The sequence below is a fragment of the Myotis lucifugus genome, unplaced genomic scaffold (assembly GCF_000147115.1).
Source record: "Myotis lucifugus unplaced genomic scaffold, Myoluc2.0 scaffold_0, whole genome shotgun sequence".
Lineage (NCBI taxonomy): Eukaryota > Metazoa > Chordata > Mammalia > Chiroptera > Vespertilionidae > Myotis > Myotis lucifugus.
Genome location: NW_005871048.1, coordinates 40,620,530 through 40,639,762, shown reverse-complemented (window position 1 = coordinate 40,639,762; position 19,233 = coordinate 40,620,530). Strand labels below are relative to the sequence as shown.

The window sequence follows — 19,233 nt, the reverse complement described above, 5'->3', positions numbered from 1 at the left end:
GCGGCATGGCCCGGTGCGGACCCCGGCGCCCCGGCCCACACACGCGCCCGGCCCGGTTGGGCCTGCGGGCTGAACGAGAGGCCAGGTGGCGGGCGCTGCTTGAGCGGCGGGGCTCCCGCCGAGCGTCCGGCCAGCCATGGGGTGGAGCTGGCGCGGGGTTTGAACTGCCGCCGTTTGGGGCCTGGGGTTACTTCCCGGCCCTTGGCCCGAGAGGGTGGGAGGCGTAGACGTGGGGGCTTTCAGACCTGCCCCTGGGCTGTTCGTGCCAGCACCTGTTGCTGGCTCCCAAATGAGATTTTCTTTTTAAATCTTTGGCTCAAGGATGCCTGTTCAATTATCCAAGCCTTTATGGAGTTAGCTGGTGTAGCGGTCCTGTTGCTAGAGGCGGAAAGGATTAGAGAAGAAGCCAAACCTGCCATGTGTGCTCAGTAGTGCCCTAAACTGTGGGCCACGGTGAATTCTAATTGGAGCCAATAAAGGAAACAAATTCACTCACCTGATCATAAGTAAACTTTTTATCTGTTATTTTAAGACCAAAGAAGTTAATTTAAAAAAAACTTGTCTATTTTTGCCAAAAAGCCTCTTGATGTTTATTGTTAATAAGCAGCAAAATTTACTAAATATGGAGTTTGGTAAGTAAGCTCCTTTAGTGTAGTTTGGGCTTAATTAAATTTAAAACAGTAAAGGAAATGTGTGTGTGTGTGTGTGTATATACAATTACATCAAAAGAAAGCACCATAAGTTTCAAGGAAGTACTGCATTGCTGTAACTTCAAATCTTAGCTTCTTGGTTAATGTGCTGCTCATTTAAAAATGGAAGTCTGCTTGAGTTTTGTTTTTTTTTTAAGCCATTTTGTTTGAATACTGTTAATACCAAGGGAAGAATAGTAGTTTTGGGGTTTGTTGGAACTTGTATCCTAAACCCTATTATGGCTTAAGTTAGCCAAGCCCTAAACCACATTGTAATTTCTAATATAGCACTGAATATCATACTTTAATACGTATTTATTAAATACCTTTTATATGCCTGGTATTGTACTTGGGCTAACAATCGAATTTAAAGTTTATTCTGTGTACCTGGAGCATTGTTTGCCATCTATCCATCTACATAAGGAACAAGGTAAATTTCAGTAGATAGAGGCGACCAGTTTTAAATACCCACACTACTCTGTATTTTCAAAGTGCCTAATGATGAACTTGTTCTTTTGTGTCTCTTTAGGAAAGGATGTATCAATGTTTTTGTTCTTTTTTTTTTTTTTTTTTTTGTATAAGCTTGAGAGCTTTTTGAAAGGTCATTGTAATAATAGTATGTATAGATAGTGGCAGTTGTAAGAAAGTAAACCTTGTCAGGAAATATTTATGAAAAATTACTAGCCTATCAATATGCTCTTAGTCCTGGCCATTCACTAAGAAACGAAGTCAATAGGTTTTTCTTGGACAAATAAAGTAGTCAGTCACACCTTGGAATTTTTCTAGATAGTGATTTTGCTAGTTTTACATTTTGACCATTAAATATTGAGGGTATTCCACTATGTAATAAATAGATAATACAGTGTACCTTGAGTTTGTATCATGTATTTAATTTTTTAATAAAGTTAGGTCCATTGAGTAAAAACACGAATATTTCTGTCTATTAAAACACAATTAAGGATGTTAGTAAAAAGCATAATAGAGATTAAGAGGGCTTGAAGACAAAACTGTTATGTCATTGTTGACTGCCAACAGAATAGAATACCTGCATATTTGTACCACTGAAAATGTTAGATCCTGGAGGTGGTAAACAATTATAGCACTATTGCAGTGTAGTAATTTCATAACACTGACTTTATGTAATAAAATTGGAATGTAGGCTTGTGCATAAATGACATTTAATCTTAATGTTTGAACTCTGAAGAACAAATGAGTAATAAAAGCACTTTTTAAGTTAAAAATATCCTTAGTTGGGATTTTTAAAGTTCAAAGAAATTCTGTTTTGAAAAATAATTTTGCGATTTTCAGTATGCCGAAGATGGAACTTGGCTTCTGCTGTATTGGGTATAATTGATACAAAATATTAAGTTTAATATTTCAGCCAAGGCTAAAAATACCACAAAAAGGAATTCTTGATTTTACATTTAAAATATTTAATTTTTTTTCTTAGATTACATTGAGAAGTTTCCTTAACTACTGTTTGTTCTAGAAACTGGAACAACTCAATCAATATCCAGATTTTAACAACTACCTGATTTTTGTTCTGACAAAATTAAAATCTGAAGGTAAGTAGGGTCTGTGTTAAAACTACAAAAAATGTCTGTAGGGCCTGTTAAAATATACTGGGAATTATTCATTTCAAAGGATTTCCTTTTGTAGTAACCACCTGCTTTAGAGATGAAATAAGCAAAGAGATTTGAGTTAGTATACTACTCTAAGCATTTAGATGCTTATTAGTAAGCATTCACTAGTTAATTGAATGGTTTTATGACAAATTCCCTCATTCTTTGCAAATGAAAGGAGTGTTGCAAAGTCTACTTTGGGATTTTGCTTCAGTCCTTGTACAAGAATCGCATAAAGATTTATTCTTTATTTTAATACACAGAATGAATACAGGATTTACTAATTAATTTAATATATGTGTGTTTATAGAAAACAGTTGAAAGTACATATAACCAAAATGAAAAATCACTTATAATCCCATCACCCAGAGATAAGTAATTAATCTCTTGATTAATTCTGCCCTCTCTACCCTCTTTTATTTATTTAAATAAATTTTATTGATTTTTTACAGAGAGGAAGGGAGAGGGATAGAGAGTTAGAAACAGCTATGAGAGAGAAATATCGATCAGCTGCCTCCTGCACACCCCCTACTGGGGATGTGCCCGCAACCAAGGTACATGCCCTTGACTGGAATCGAACCTGGGACCCTTCAGTCCGCAGGCCGACGCTCTATCCACTGAGCCAAACCGGTTAGGGCTCTCTACCCTCTTTTAGATGGTTATACACTATTTTAAAAGTTTAATGAAAAAAAAATGGGAACATATTACTTATAGACACTTGTAACTTTTTAAAACCTTATAACATTATACATTAAATTAGTTTACTAAATATTCTTCTATAAATCTTAAATTTAAATTACTTCTGTGACAATTTAAAGCCTGAAAACTTGTATGATTTTTAAATGACAGTCATTTGATTTTTTTTTTTTAATATACTTCTTTGCCAGGTATTTTGTAGGCTCAGAGGCAATAGAAGTGAGCAAAATAAACAAAAATATCTGCCCTTACAGAGATTACCTTGTAGTGAGAGGTGTTCATAGAGTTCTTTGAATTGTGTATTCCCTTCTTGGAACATTGTCAGATACAAAAAGCACTCAGATATGTATTAACCTGTAAATGAAAGTACTGTAATATCCTGTTCAGTGATTAGTGTTTCAGAAGCCATAGTGCAGGAAGACACTGCATTTGGAGTTAGGAAATAAGTCTCAGACTCGGAGACACATTTACCTCTTTTTTCAGCTATAAAATGCCTGTGTTAGAATACCAGACCATCTGCAAGGTATGAGCTCCAAGCTCTAGTTGGTTAATGGCCTTAGTGCATAGTAAAATCTCACTAATAAATTGTATTCAGATTTTAATAATCCACATACAGTAGAGTGAATTATTTTGAATTATTTTTGAATAATCTAAATGGTAAGGGTTTTAATTTGATTGAGGAATGTAATAGAAGCTTCAAAACTTTCTAAACCTACATTTTAAAAAACTAGAAATTCCATCAGCATATCTTTAACATAAATTAATATTCCTAGCTTGATAAGTGTACTTATGATATTTGGCGGGGGGGAGGGGGAGGTTAATCCTTACCCGAGGATATTTTTACCCCCGTTGATGTTTAGAAAAGAGTGGATGGGAAGAGGGGTGCGGAGAGACGGGGAGAGAGAGACATAGATGTGAGATATATCAGGCCTGCAACCCAGGTACATGCCCTTGACTGCGAATCAAACCCTGTTTGGTCTGCAAGCTAATGCTCTAACCACTGAGAAAACTGGTCAGGGTGATACATTGTTTTGGTTTTTTAAAATTTCTGTATTGTTTAAAGTATTATATATGTCTCCTTTCCTCCCCCCCCCCCCCCATTGAATACATTGTTTCTTAATAAAGTATGTTTTCTCTGTATACTACAGTAGTTGGTAATTAAATCAATGCTATTTCTTTTTGTTTTGTTTTATTTTTTCCTAAGCCTTTATATCGGGCATTTTCTTTTTTTTTTTTTTTTAATTGATTTCAGAGAAAAGAGGGAGAGAAACATCAATAATGAGAGAGAATCATTGATCAGCTACCTCCTGCATGCCCCCCACTGGGGATCCAGCCAGCCGCAACCCAGGCGTATGCCTTTACCGGAATCTAACCCAGGACCCTTCGGTCCTCAAGCCAACACTCTTATCCATTGAGCCAAACCAGCTAGGGCAATGCTATTTGTTTTAATTTAAAAGAACTTAGTAAGTGAATATTTCTAAACTGTGATTCACTTGGAAATTTTAAGCTTATTTCACCAAGCTTTCTACCCTGTCATGTCCTCATCCTAAATTCCAAATATTTAGATGGTTAAAATATTATACTCTTTCTCAAAGCTTTCTTGGTGTATAAAGGTACATCAGAAGTATTTGAAAAAGCAGACAAACTCATTCAAGTAGCAGGAGAAGTTGGTGTAACTGCCTTCAAAAAGACCTATTAGTTACAAAACCACAAAATGTTGGAAGGGATTTTATTCAGGTTTTCCAGACTCTAAAATGTATTTCTTGCCCTGGCCGTGTAGCCCACTTGGTTAGAGCATCATCCCAATATGCCAAGGTTGCAGGTTTGATCCCCGGTCAGGGCACATACTAAGAATCAACCAATGAATGCATGGATAAGTGGAACAACAAATTGATATAGTTGATGTATCTGTGTGTGTGCATGTATTTGTTTACACTGAATTGTGGAGTAAAAGTTTAAATCTGGAAGAGACCTCAGAAATGAGCTCATCTAAATCCCTCACTTTACAGATGAGCAAAATGAGGCCAAGTGAAGTAAAGTCTTACTTTTTTTAATAAAAGGCATTGGTGGCTTTATTAAGTGGGTTTTGGACAGAGGATATTTTTCATTTTAATTAAAAATATTTTAAATCATTTCACTTTATATTTATTGAAACCCTTCATCTTGTAACCTTTATTGTAAAAACAATATAGTGGCCCTAGTCGGTTTGGCTCAGTGGGCAAAGCATCGGCCTGTGGATTGAAGGGTCCCAGGTTCAATTGCGGTCAAGAGCACCTACCTCAGCTGCAGGCTTGAATCCCCAGCCTTGGTTAGGGCATGTCCAGGAGGCAACCAATCAATGTCTCTCACACTGATGTTTCTCTCTCCCCCTCCCTTTCACCCTTTCTGAAAACCAATAGAAAAATATCCATGGGTGAGGATTAACACAAAAAAAACCAAAACAACATAGTGTATTTCTTGTAAATAAATACACATGCCATTTAAAATAAAATTATATTACTGAACTAATGGGCTAACTTAAGACAAAAACGTTTGTTGCTTGAGGAAGTTAAATATTTGGCTATTTATGACAGTTTTAAATTTTGAAAAGAAGTTAGAACTTTTTCTTTTAAAAAAATGTTTTTATCGATTTTTTTTGTTTTCTTTTTTTTTTTGGCCTGGTGAGTTGGGGGGGGTGGGGAGTAAGGGAAGGGAAAAGGCATGGGTGTGCTGGGGGGGGGGGGGGGAGCCTATCAATTTTTTTTGTCGTTTTAAGAGAGAAAGGAAGGAAGAGAGATAGAGATAAATACATCGGTGAGAGAGAAACATCATCAGTTGGCTTCTTCTGCATGCCCCCTACTGGGGGTAGAGCCCGCAACCCGGACAGTGCTCTGACCGAACCAGTGACCTCTTGGTTTATGGGTCAACGCTCAACCAGTGAGCCACACTGGACGAGCTTTTCTTTCATTTTAATCTACTTATTGGAATGAGTTGTAATTGAAACTAGAAAGAAGATTTTATTTATTTTTCTCTCATTTTTTGAATTTCTTTTTATTTTTCACGAAGTAATGTACAAGTTTAAAAATCAAATAGCACAGATGTTAACAGAAAAAGGAAAGTTTCCTGTCCAATTTCTCCTGATTTTTGCTTCCCATAGTCAAAATTTTCAATTCATTTTTAAATCTTATAACTGTTTCTATCGGTATTGACCTCCACATTGACTTTATAAAAATGTTTATTCTACTCTCAAGACTTTTTCATTTTAAACATTATACATTGACCACCTTACTATGGATGATGAGACTACAGCTCTTTTCTCATCCTACCTTCAACCCTATCCTCCCAGTATAATTACATCACAACTTTGGGTTAAATAATGGAAAGAAGATTTTAAATGGTGATATAAAATGTCTGGCTATATTGCTTGGTGGCCTAAGTGGGGTTATGTGCAAAGAAACTTTGCCATCTTTTTGCCTCTCTATGTGTTTTACCCTTGACGATTTCAGTGCCAGTCAGATTTTAGGAGCGTACTACTAATTAGAACAAGCTCGGGTATTTATTTTTTAATAAGGTATGTGAAATAGTAGTGCTGTAAAAGCATATTCTGTTCAACATAGCAGCTCTTCATGTCTTCTAGCTCTTTGAGGAGAGTGAAACTACGAAGTGCATCAAGTGTAGGCTCTGGAGGCAGACCCCTGAGGTTGATATTTTGGCTTCCCCGCTTAGCTCTGTGTGACTTTGGCAAAGGCCTCAGTTTCTTCAGTTGTGCAGTGGGAATAATTACCATCTCATGAGGTTGTGAGGATTAAATGCAAACTACTTGCAAAGCACTTAGTGGTGTTTAGTACCTGATACACATTCAGAAGATGTTAACTATTGCTAATATTTTTGATGCTGGTGCCAATTGGTAACATCAGTTATAGTCTGCAGGTATTAAATTGCTTCTTGAACATTTAACACCACCTATGGATTAAATGTTTTTTAAAAAGTAAATTCTGTTTTTAAGAAAACTTATGGAAATTTTAAACTTGTTTTACTCCCCCCTCCCTTTTTTTTTTTTTAGCTCAGAGGCAAGTGAAAAACATGGTATAAATGAACGACAATTATTTGTATGTGAAGGTGACCCCATATATTCTTTGTCCACTTGATTTTTAATGAGATATTTTTAGTAACTAATACTTTCAGATCTGTAATTTGATGTTTATATCAGGTTTCAATAAAGCTTGAATACAGTGGTCATATATAAACTAAATTAACTCTTAAACTAAATTAATGGTTCTCAACCCAGTGCAATTCCTTTCCCTCAATTTCTCCCAGAATTTGACATTAACTGGAAACATTTTTGGTTGTCACAACTTGGAGAATTGATACTGGCATCTATGGCCAGTGATACCGCTGACCATCTTAAAATGCACAGAACAGCACCCCACAACAAAGAATTATTTGGCCCAAAATGTCAATAGTGCCAAGGTTGAGAAACCCTGAACTATAAAATCATGGAGCTAATCTTTTGAAATCATTTATGATATTTTTTCCTGGTTATAGCAAAATTATTGAAATATAATCAGTTTTGAATGTAAATATTTTTAAAGTTACTGTTCTTGATAACATTTTAAAATGAAAATGACTTTAAAACTCAGTACTGTTGTTATTTTACTACAGATGAACCCACACGATCATTGAGTGGTCTCATTTTGAAGAATAATGTGAAAGCTCATTTTCAGAACTTCCCAAATGGTGTAACAGACTTTATTAAAAGCGAATGTCTAAACAATATTGGTGACTCCTCTCCTCTGATTAGAGCCACCGTAGGTAAGTTATGTTGTTAAAATTTTGCTTATCTTGTTTGTAACTGGGTTGTTTTTGATATGATACACCATTTTCATAGGCATTTCATCCGTTTCAAGTTAAATTGTGATGGGGAAATTTTTCATTGCTACTCTTAAATGCTTTGGATATGTTTATGGTTGCAATAAAAGCTCTCTTGTCCAGTGAGACCCAAGGGTCCCTGGTAGTTGCTTAATCAAAGTTGGTGAAAATGGGGCATTAATAAGTGATAATAATTTAGGACCACTGCCTTTTCTTGGAGTTGGTTTGTGATTTTATTATTTCAGTCAACATCCTTTAATGTGTTTATACACTTGTGGGAAATTTTCTATAGAATTAGTGCATAGGAGTGGCATGACTGGGTCAAAGTGTGCTGTTTAAACAGTTAAAATTTAATAGGTATTGCTGAGCACACCAAATTTTATTCCCATCTTTTTGTACACAGAAAATTAAAATGTTTCACTTTTTGCAACTGTGTTAGGCATTAGAAGACTTTTCAGTAGTGGATGAGATTATATGGAGCCAGATAAATTTGAATTTCAAATTTCAATATTCTTCAATCTCCTAGCAGAAGTAATGGATGTTAGCGGTCTATTAGTGCCATGGTGTTACTTATGTTTATTTTTTTATCATTGCTTGTTTTAAGACAGCTTGGTTTCATTTAGGCAGATCTAGAGCTTTCTCTTTTTCTCAGTTCTTCTATATTTTTAACTTTGGGAAAGAATAATTGGCAGAAGGTACAGACCTACTATTAGTCTTGCTGCTTTTTTGTCTTACTACAAATTTATTTTATAGTAAGGCTGATATCTTTAAAATGATATCCATATATTAACCCTTACCACATAATTTAAAAATTTTTAGCTAAGAATACATATTGACTAACTTTACATTTTGTAACTCTTTACCATTAAGAGCAGCCTTCTCAAGACTAATGGTAGAAAATTTAAAAAGAATTCAAACACACAAACAATGGAATTTGCTATTTCGTAGTAATCATTAAGCATTTACTGTATGCCAAGCATTTTGTGAGCATATCTCACTGATTTCTCAAAATAACTATTAAAAAGAGCACTTCTAAAAAATTTTTATAAATTAGTATTTTGAAGCTTAGAGTACCTATAATTTGCCTATCAGAGTTTATACTCTTATTAAATAAAAGCATCTATAATTGGCAAGTATATAACTTTGTTACTAATATAAGATTTACTAAGGCAGAGGAAAAGATTAACACAAACTTTTTGTTACATATATGTGTAACTATCACAACTAAGCTACACTACACAGTTGAAATAATCCAGAGTGGCATTGTGAGTATGTGCCACTCAGTTCTCCCAAATCAGCTTCCCAGTGATTCATCCTTGATCCAGTAAGTGGGAAACTTTCTATTTTCTCTCTCCATATCTACGTCCCTCCATGGCTGTGATCCTAGGTTAAGCTGGGGAGTTAATAGCTTCTTGATGTATTTTTATTTGAATGTAACAGACTCATACTCCTCACCCAGTAATACATGATACTAACATTTTTGTACATATTTTATTTTGTAATTTCTATAAAATAGGAGTGATTTTAATTAGTGGAACTATTCTTGGAGAAGAGCAAGTTGTAGTCTTCTGTACAGATACTTGTTAAAAATAAAAAAGAGAGTAAAGTGTTAAAAAAAAAACAGGTTAGAAACATCTGATTTATGCTGTGGTGATATGGGGATTCTTGATGAATGTTATTTAGATGGTTTGGAAGTCTTAGGCTGATTTGGGGCATTTAGTAAGTGGGGATGGGGGGATTGCACATGTTTGTGTGCAGTTGTTCACATGACAATATCTAACATAATGCAGTCAGATTTCCTAAAAGTGTGTGTTTTCTTTCAAGGTATTTTGATTACAACCATAGCCTCCAAGGGAGAATTGCAGAATTGGCCTGACCTCTTACCAAAACTCTGTAGCTTACTGGATTCTGAAGATTACAACACTTGTGAGGTAAAAATACTTGCTTCATCATACAATTTTTCTTGTGCTATTGTATACTAAGAAACCTTTGAAATTTTTTCTCTGGAATTATTTCAAAACTTAAAAACCTAAAAGTACCTTTGTTTTACATTAGTGATCATTTCTTACTGTTTTCTATAAAGACTAAGTTTTAAAACATCTTTACTATATTTCCTACAAAGAAATATCTCCCATTTTTGCATTTGAAAACTTTCCTTGGTTATATGTATATCTCTATAATATATAGCCATTGTCAAGCTTAATCAGTTCAGGTGGTATTTTTTGAAGATAGACTTAAAATTGACTAAATTCCCAGACCATGAGTATTTTTTCAGCTTCTCTAAATTGTTTTTGTGCCTCTTACTGTATGACATGTCTAGTTTTAATCATGCATTGATTGTAGTATCTCATTGTTTGCCACTGATCAGATCGGTAGCAACCTTTTCATTTGGGAAGGTGAAGGAGTTTGGATTTCCTCTACAATTTCTCACTGTTAATGAGTACTTTAAGACTCTCTCATTAACTGGGCTCCAGTTTAGGTAGAAATCTGTTTTAAATGGAAACCGTTATAGGTGTTTTGCGTAAGGCAATGACCCATCTTCCTCTCAAACAAGAGCATGGCTTGGCAGGGCAGGGCAGGCACAGGAATAACCTAACATTAAAAATCAGGAGGTCGCCCTAACCGGTTTGATTCAGTGGATAGAGCGTCGGCCTGTGGACTGAAGGGTCCCGGGTTCGATTTCGGTCAAGGGCATGTACCTTGGTTGCGGGCACATCCCCAGTGGGGGGTGTGCAGGAGGCAGCTGATCGATGTTTGTCTCTATCCCTCTCCCTTCCTCTCTGTAAAAAATCAATAAAATGTTTTTGTTTTTTTTTTAAAAATCAGGAGGTCTTGTGATGGGGCACTTTGTTGTCAGATCTGACTTGGGGAAGGGAGAAGGATAGTTAGCAAAACAGTCTTTAGAAAAGACTCTAAGAAAAAAAAACTTGCATTCTCATATATATATGTATTTTCAAGTAATGCCTTAGAAATACACTGATAACATTACAGAAAAACTGAATAATATTTAGCCATCAGGTAACTGTTTATTAAAAGTTAAATAGTACACCCAGCTGGTGGCTCAGTTGGTTGAGTGTTGTCCCATAAGCCAAAAGGTTGTGGGTTAAATTCCGAGTCAGAGCATGTACGGAAGGCAACTGATCTCCCCTCCCCCTCACCTCCCTCTCTCTCTCCCTCTCTCCCTTTCTTCCTTTCTTCCTCTCTCCCTGTCTCTCTCCCCCTTCCCCCCTCTCTCTCTAAAATCATTAAAAAATATATCCTCAAGTGAAGATAAAAAAAAAAAGGCAATTATATTTTTAAACAAGTTAAGTAGTGCTTTGGTATAACAGTAATATAAAAAGAGATCAAAATTTTAAGCACTTTCCAAGAATAAAAAAAAGTTTTCACTGCAATAGTCTTGAAATTGTGGAGTAGCTACTACATAAGTCATTCTTTAAAGAGACAGTATTCATAAATTAATTGTACTGTGGAGAAGAAGTTCCTGGGAGTTGCTAATGGAATTAAAAGTAGTAAAGCATGTAAGTGGATGAACTAATAGGTTACATATTGTGTCCGAGAGCTCTAAGTTAGCCCATTTGGTGTAAAAATGACTATAGAGAAATAGTTGCCAATTTGAATTGCCTGCCCTTTTAACAGATTTTGTCACCATTACCCAATAAATGACTTACATGTATATAACTTTTTAACGATTTTTTAACGATATTAAGACGTCCTTTATGCTTCAAAGAAGAGAAGTGGTACAATGGTTAGATATATGTAAGTATAGAGTTTTACAAACTGATAGTACTTAAAAGAGAAAAAGTAATGTTGACTTAAATTGGTAAGAATATTTCAGAAATTAGGATTTTGAATTAGATATTACAGTCTCTGCCAACCAAAATATCTTCTCATTCTAAGTTACTTAATGGTAAAATAAAAATGTATCATTATATATAAAACTGAGATTAATAATTTGTCATAAAATTGATTAAACTTACAGATTTTTTTGAGGAAGCATTTTATGTGAACTGAAAACAATTCATACAAATTAGGCAATATTCCTCAATTTACTTTTAAAATGACTTCAATTTTTAATTAATTTTAATTAAATGTCTTTTATAGGGAGCATTTGGTGCCCTTCAGAAGATATGTGAAGATTCTGCTGAGATTTTAGATAGTGATGTTTTAGATCGTCCTCTTAACATCATGATTCCAAAATTTTTACAGTTCTTCAAGCACAGTAGTCCAAAAATAAGGTATCTATATAACTAATATTAAATTTAATTTATAAACTCTAATATAATTCTTACCACTTTCTTATTTTTACATTATTTATTATTTTTGTAACTAGCAAAATATATTAGATATTCCACAAAGGTGAATTTTGATAACTTACGTTTATTCCTTTAAAAACACAGCCCGTGAAATACTGACTTTTGCTGCTGAAATTGTCATTGAATATGTCAGTTCTACATGTTTAATTACATTTGTAATGGTTAACAGTCATGCTTTTAAGGTTCCTTGTGAAAGGTTAAAACTAAGTGTGTTGGGGGGCTGTTTGTTTGGTTTTTTGTATTTTTTAATTAATGAATCTTGGCAAGTACAGGTACTTTTATTGGCAGCTCTGTACTAAAAGTTCCTCAAGTATGACATCTAAATTATTAAGTAACTAGAGGCCCAGTACACAAAATTTGTGCATGGGTAAGGTCCCTAGCAGCTGCCAGCTGCCGGCCATTGCCTTCCTTCGTTCCACGCCACCCCCTGGTGGTCAGCGAGTGATCAAACTCCCGGTCAGTCAAACTCCCGAGGGGCCACTTTGGGTGTTAGGCATATATATATATATATATATATATATATATGTATATATATGTGTATTTTTTTAAAGGGGCTTACAACCTACTTATTTAAAAAAAAAAACAGACCACATTTTAATCCTGACAGTGGAAAGATTTTTTAGTGCACTCTGAAATCACATAGTGGACATGGTTGGCTGGTCCTGAAGTTAACGTAGTCTGTTTTGGTTTTTTCTCTATATCTATAATTCCTTGAAACTGCCTAGCATCTAGTTTTGAAATATCATTATATTTCGAATATTAAATAAGCCTTTGATTAATTTTGTTATCAGTTGTCCTATCCTATATAATAAAAGGGTAATATGCAAATTGACCCTAACAGCAGAATGACTGGGAATGACTGGTCACACTGACTACCAGGGGGCAGATGCTCAATGCAGGAGCTGCCCCCTGGTGGTCAGTGTGCTCCCATAGGGGGAGCTCTGCTCAGCCACAAGCCAGGCTGATGGCTGCCAGCACAGCAGTGGTGGCAGCAGCCTCTCCTGCTTCCTCAGCAGCGCTAAGGATGTCTGACTGCTCCCCACTGGCAAGTGGACATCCCTGAGGGCTCCCGGGCTGCCAGAGGGATATCTGACTGCCAGTTTAGACCTATCCCAGACAGCGAGAGAGCACAGGCGGGGCTGAGGGACCCTCCCGAGTGCACAAATTTTTGTGCACCGGGCCTCTAGTCATGCTATAATTATCATGATGCCTTTATTACATTGAAGTGTGTAAGACTTTGTAATTTCACCAAAAGTTCTCCAGCCTGCTATACTTTTTTCCCCTTCAATTATGTATGCTTTTTGTAACTTGAACTTTGCTTATTGTTTCTGTGGAAAAGTCATTGCTCTTCTGGTTGTCATTTGATTTTGGGTTTTTTTTTTTATGATTGTCAATACATCATGCTTTTATGTAGAATAATCAAATATATTACTATGTAAAGTAGAAATTATGTCGTTTCTAGAGGATTCAGGGATATACAACTGAATGAACGTTAGTGTATATGGTTTAACTATTGGTTCAGATGCCCATTGGGGCTTACTTCAAGATTCCAAACTGTGTTTCAAAGGATTGTGGTTTCAACAGTGTAACCAGAGGGTAAATTGGGAATCTTTTTCTTGCTTAAATTCTTTATTTAGTTCTTACGTTTTTACCTCGATTTAATTTTACTTGTCCTCTTACGCAGTACTTAATCTAGTGTTAAACTCACAGTAGGAACTTAATAGATGCTTATTTGTAGGTAATGTCATGCAAATAAATATTTTCAAAATAAAATTTTACTCTTCCTGGCAGAGGAAATTAGAGGAGTTCATATTCCCTAGGAAAGTATTCCCCATTTAACATTTCCACTGAGGTGTGAAAGTGTAGTGATTTGCATACTTCTAAGAAATTTACTTTTTTGTGACCAGTTCTCAGCAATTAAAACAGAAAAACCAAAAAAATATTTCTGATAATAGGTACACCATTACTGGATATAAAAATTTATTTTGTAATTATAATACGTGTACTTAAAACTTAACAAGGTACACGTAGTTTAGCAATACATAAATGTTTCCATTTAGTAAATGTTCGTTACTGTCCATTTGAGATTCTGTTGAATATACTGTTATAATATTTTATTTTAATGTATATTTGAGTAAATGATATCTGTTGTCTGTTTTATCTGTGCACTAAACATATTTTACATCTTTATGTAGTTTTATTCCACAAAATTATTTAATACTTTATCAATACAGTTTAACTGGTATTTACTGTGAGTGTATTTCCCTCTCACAGTAACTATTAGACTTTGAGAATATAGAATGAGGCAAACAAATACAGTTTTATCCATCACATGACTAAGCAATTTAAAAATCGGAGCCATTTTATTTTTTTAATCACACTAGAGGTGCACAAATTGGGTTATGTTTCGTAACATTCTCATCATTTCCCACTTACATTCAATCCGTAGTTATTTATTAGTTATTTTTAATAATCACTCAAACCCACCAAATATAATAAAAGCAAAGGCCTTGAAAATAACCTATATCTAATCCCAACTTGATCCTTTTCTTGGAATTTTTAGAAAATAATTTTATTGATCTTGGTTTTCAATTTTATAAAAGGTATATGAATTTAATCTTTGGCACCTTAAATTTAATATGTTGATAAGATTCATCCATGTTGTGTCACTATAGGTCATTTGTTTTGACTACTGTATATTATTCCTTTGTGTGACAATTAAACAGTTTATTCATGTATACGCACGCCCAGTGGCCTTTGGGTGCTTCCAGGTTCTTGCTTTTGTGGGTAGTGCTACTGAAACATTTATATGCTTGTCTCCTTTTGTCTATTTGCACAAGTTTCTCTTAGGGAAGTTATAAAATCTTGGGAAGGAATTTCTGAGACACAGGGATTTCCTGGGTATACATATTCAGCTTTTGGTGTTGTCACACATTTTAATTTTTGCCAATCAAATAGATATAAAATGGTTTTTCAAAATGGCTTACTTTTCTGTCACTAATCATGTTGAACATCTTAATGTTTTTTGGCTGTATGTGGTGATTTTCTCTTCTGTCTTCTTTTTTCTATTGGGTTATTAGAAGAGGAGGCCTACAGGATGGTAATAATTGATAAATAATACAGTTTCATGTTAAATACTATGAAAAGTGAGAAAAAGGGGTTAGACAGTGACTCAGAAGTATTTTGTATAGAAGGTTTTCTGAAAAGGTAACATTTGTACAGACCTTGCACCAAGTAAAGTAGTAAATTTTTGCAAGATCAAGGGAAAGATTGGGGGAATAGCAAGTACAAAGGCTCTGGAGTTACGTAGAGGCCTTTTAGAGTGACAGGAGAAAAAAAAAATTGTAGCATAGTAGGAAATGAAGTTAGGGGTAGGGAGTAGCCACATTATAGAGTAATATCTAGGACAGTGAAATCCAACCATGACCATGACCTGTGAGCTAAGAATGATTTTAAGTAGTGCCATTAAGAATTGCTGTGGAATTGAATTGGTTATGTCAGAACAAATAGACTGTAGACTGTTACAAGTTTTTCGTTTCAAAGGAATGCTTATTTTTAAGTCTGTAGGTAAATAAAATAAATTACCATTATGTACCCATCCAGCCTTCCATTTTTCAGTTATCTACTATTAAAAATGTGCACATGTTCTTTCAGACACTTCACTTTTATAGAAGCAATAATATATTGCTCTGCAACTTACATTTTTCACTTAATATATTATTCCTATTCTTTCTGTGTTAATAACACAGAAATTTTACTCATTTTTTTTAGAGTGTGTGTATGTGTATTGCTGTACATACATCATAATATTTTTATAGAGGAATGTTTAAGATTTTTGCAAATAGAAAAACGATGCAATGAGCATATGCTAAATCTTAAATTTTGTTTCTAGATCTCACGCTGTTGCATGTGTCAATCAGTTTATCATCAGTAGAACTCAAGCTCTGATGTTGCACATTGATTCTTTTATTGAGGTAAGATTTATCCTCTCCTTTGTTTTTGAGAAGGTTAGATAATGTTCATTGCTTATAGTTTTTATAACTATAAACTTTTCCTCTGTTACTGATTTTTCCACTTGTATCATTATGTAAATACTGATTATGGTATGTTTAATATCTTCAGCATAAAAATTTCTGCTTCAATATACTGTTCAGTTGCATATGGAAATTAAATTTCCCAAGTCATTTGCATTATGGTGAGGTTGAATAAACTTAACTTGATAAAGAATCTGAAGACACAAGCTAAAAGAACAGTACACTAAGTCTTCACTTTACGTCATCAATATGTTCTGTAGCTTTAAGCCAAGCAAGTATTATGGAACCAATTTTACCATAGGACTGATTGATATAAACAAGAGTTAAATTCCTACCACATCTTATCAATCTATATATATAAAAGCCTAAGCAACTGTTACGACTGGACAGCCAGGTGACCAACTGGTAGGTATGACTCACACCACCAGGGGGCAGACGCTCAATGCAGGAGCTGGCCCCTGATTGTCAGTGTGCTCCCACAGCCAACCTCCCATGGCCAGCCAACCTCTCGTGGCTTCCCCCCCCACCCCCCGCCGACTGGCCCTGATCAGCCCCTTTCTGCCCCGATTGCCCGCCAGGCCGAGGTACCCCACCCATGCATGAATTCATGCACCAGGCCTCTAGTGTTATAGGACCTGCTGTACTTCTGTTTTCTATTGGTTTCCATTGTGAAAGGATTGTTTAAGTTCCCTACCCACTTAACTTTTATTTTCACCAAATAAATTAGTTTATTTTTTCTGGGCTTTTTTTAAAAAAAAAAAATCCTTCAGAGGCCACATTTATGTTGGAAAATTATTGGAGGGGGCAAATCTTGTTTTGTTTTTCTCATTTGCTTAGTACTTACTATGAATCAGGCACTGTACTTGGTGCTAGGGATATATAAATAAATTTATGCCTCAAGGTATTTTCAGTCTAGTTTGATACAGAGGTTAGTGGATAATATTAGAAGTTTGGAGTAAGACTACCTGGGTTCAACTCCCAGCTCTACAGTTTAGTAGTGGTTAACCTTGGGCACCTTAATGAATTGGTGTTTTCCATTTCATCATCTGTAAAATGAGGCTAATAATAGACCTACCTAGTTGGATTATTATATATATGCTGTAAATAGGAACAGTGCCTGCCACAGAGTAAGCACTCTACTTGTTAACTACTGCTATTGTTATTTTTAGAAATTGTAGTTATAATGGTATTTCCTCTTAGTACTCTTCTACAGTTTAAGGGAACTGTAATGGACATACCAGCATCTTATACAGAAATATAATTTATAATAAAAGGAATTAAATTCTCTCTAAAAATAAAAATTTAAGAACATTTCCCAACATTTTAAATATTTTCCATTTGTGTTTATGCCATATTAACACTTCTCTGCTGCTTGATAGCTTTGGACAGTCAACCAGTTTTCCATCCTACATGAGCAGTAACCCTCCAGTGGAGGTGCCTGACACATAGTAGAGTCCCTCAGTAACTATTTAGTAAATGAATAAATGCATTGTTTTCTTCCATTACTAGTGTTTTCATTAGGGGCTGATGTCATGTCTGCTAAGTTTGACATTATTGATGGAAAGTGTATTGGTTACTAATATGCGGCTATAACCTACCTTGGCAAAGCTGTGTGTTCATATTAAGTAAGAACATCAAATTTAATGAAGGATGTAATCTAACATATAAAGGAGCACCTGATGGAAAAACATTATTCTTCTCTGACCTTATAAAATATATTCGATTAAAAAAGGAACTAAAGAGTTTTGAAAGCATCAGGGTCTTGGGGAAATCAAAGTTTTTTAAATGCTAGAAACAGTACTTCACATACTGCCATATTTGATATTTGAACTTCTCCATTGTCTTACCCCTTTCTTGAAATGAGGTTTTAGATTTATCTATTTGGAGACGTTTTTGTGATTTCATGGGAAAAAACAATGGGGCGCATTGGATTTTTATTTATTTATTTTAATGATCTTTTTAGTGCTTTTAAAGTATATGTGTGTTTGTACATAAAGTAGAATCTCAGAAGTGAGATAGGAAAAGTTTATTATTTTTTCTTTTCACATCCCTGCTTGCAGCCTCTACAAGAGACAACTTGTTCTTCTAGTGGAGGCTGTTGGTGTAGTATAATGAGTGTGGACTTACTCATGATTTCATGAAAAACAAATTCATATCCCCCCACTGGCTAGCAAGTGACTTAACATCTAAACTTCTGTATCTTTATCTGTAAAGTTAAATAAACATCCTGGAGTTGAGATGACTAAACATTCTCTTCATTCAGACTCTTTTTTTTTTTTTAACCTTGTAGAGAAACTTGTTAAGAACAGTATGAGATTGATTACTTTTATTATTTTTTCAGTAGTTGACCTGGTGAACAATGGCAGTTTAGGATTAATTTTCAGAAACTCAGTATACGTGTGTGTGTGTGTGTGTGTGTGTGTGTGTGTGTGTGTTTATAATTTCCCAATTACTGATGCTTTTATAGAATCTGCACCTGTTACCACCTTAAGAATCAGAGTTGGTAGGACTAAATCTCTTGACAGACAGTAATTGTCAAGGGTAAATCAAATTCTATTTTAATGCCATTTCTGGATCAACTGGATGAGTGCCCCTGTGTCCCAATGACATGGTTTTATTATCACAAACTAAAAGTTACCTCAAAACACAACCAATCATACTCTCTCAGAAAGAATGGTTTTAAGATTATTTACCAAAACTGTGATTTTTGGCAATTATCGTTCTACACTTGTCTTATTTTATAATCTAATAGAGGCTCAGTCCATGAAATTTGTACATGGGTAGTGTCCCTAGGCCTGGCCTGCGATCTGGGCCAGTCTTCCCCGGCTGCCAGGGAAGATCAGCCTCTGTGTATGGGGCAACCAGTGGGGTGATTGGGGCCCCACTTGCACCCACCTTGGCCTGGTGCCACCCATGTTTGCTGCCACCCATCCCCAGTTCCCTGTTCCCCATTGGGCAAACAGCCTTCTGGCTGAGGGGAGGGACTGAGAGGTTGGCCAGCAGGCCCCAATCAGGCAATCAGGGCCTGCGG

The 19,233-nt window shown here is 35.3% G+C and overlaps 1 protein-coding gene across 1 annotated transcript in view; it reads left to right on the top strand.

Annotated features, from left to right (window-relative positions):
- Positions 1 to 19,233, top strand: part of TNPO1 (transportin 1) — a 58,373-nt gene that overhangs the window by 4,381 nt on the left and 34,759 nt on the right. The window contains exons 3-7 of the mRNA XM_014451814.2: positions 2,179 to 2,254; positions 7,649 to 7,798; positions 9,680 to 9,786; positions 11,957 to 12,090; positions 16,061 to 16,142. Of these exons, the coding sequence (XP_014307300.2) occupies positions 2,179 to 2,254; positions 7,649 to 7,798; positions 9,680 to 9,786; positions 11,957 to 12,090; positions 16,061 to 16,142 (549 nt within the window). The remainder of the gene's footprint in view (positions 1 to 2,178; positions 2,255 to 7,648; positions 7,799 to 9,679; positions 9,787 to 11,956; positions 12,091 to 16,060; positions 16,143 to 19,233) is intronic.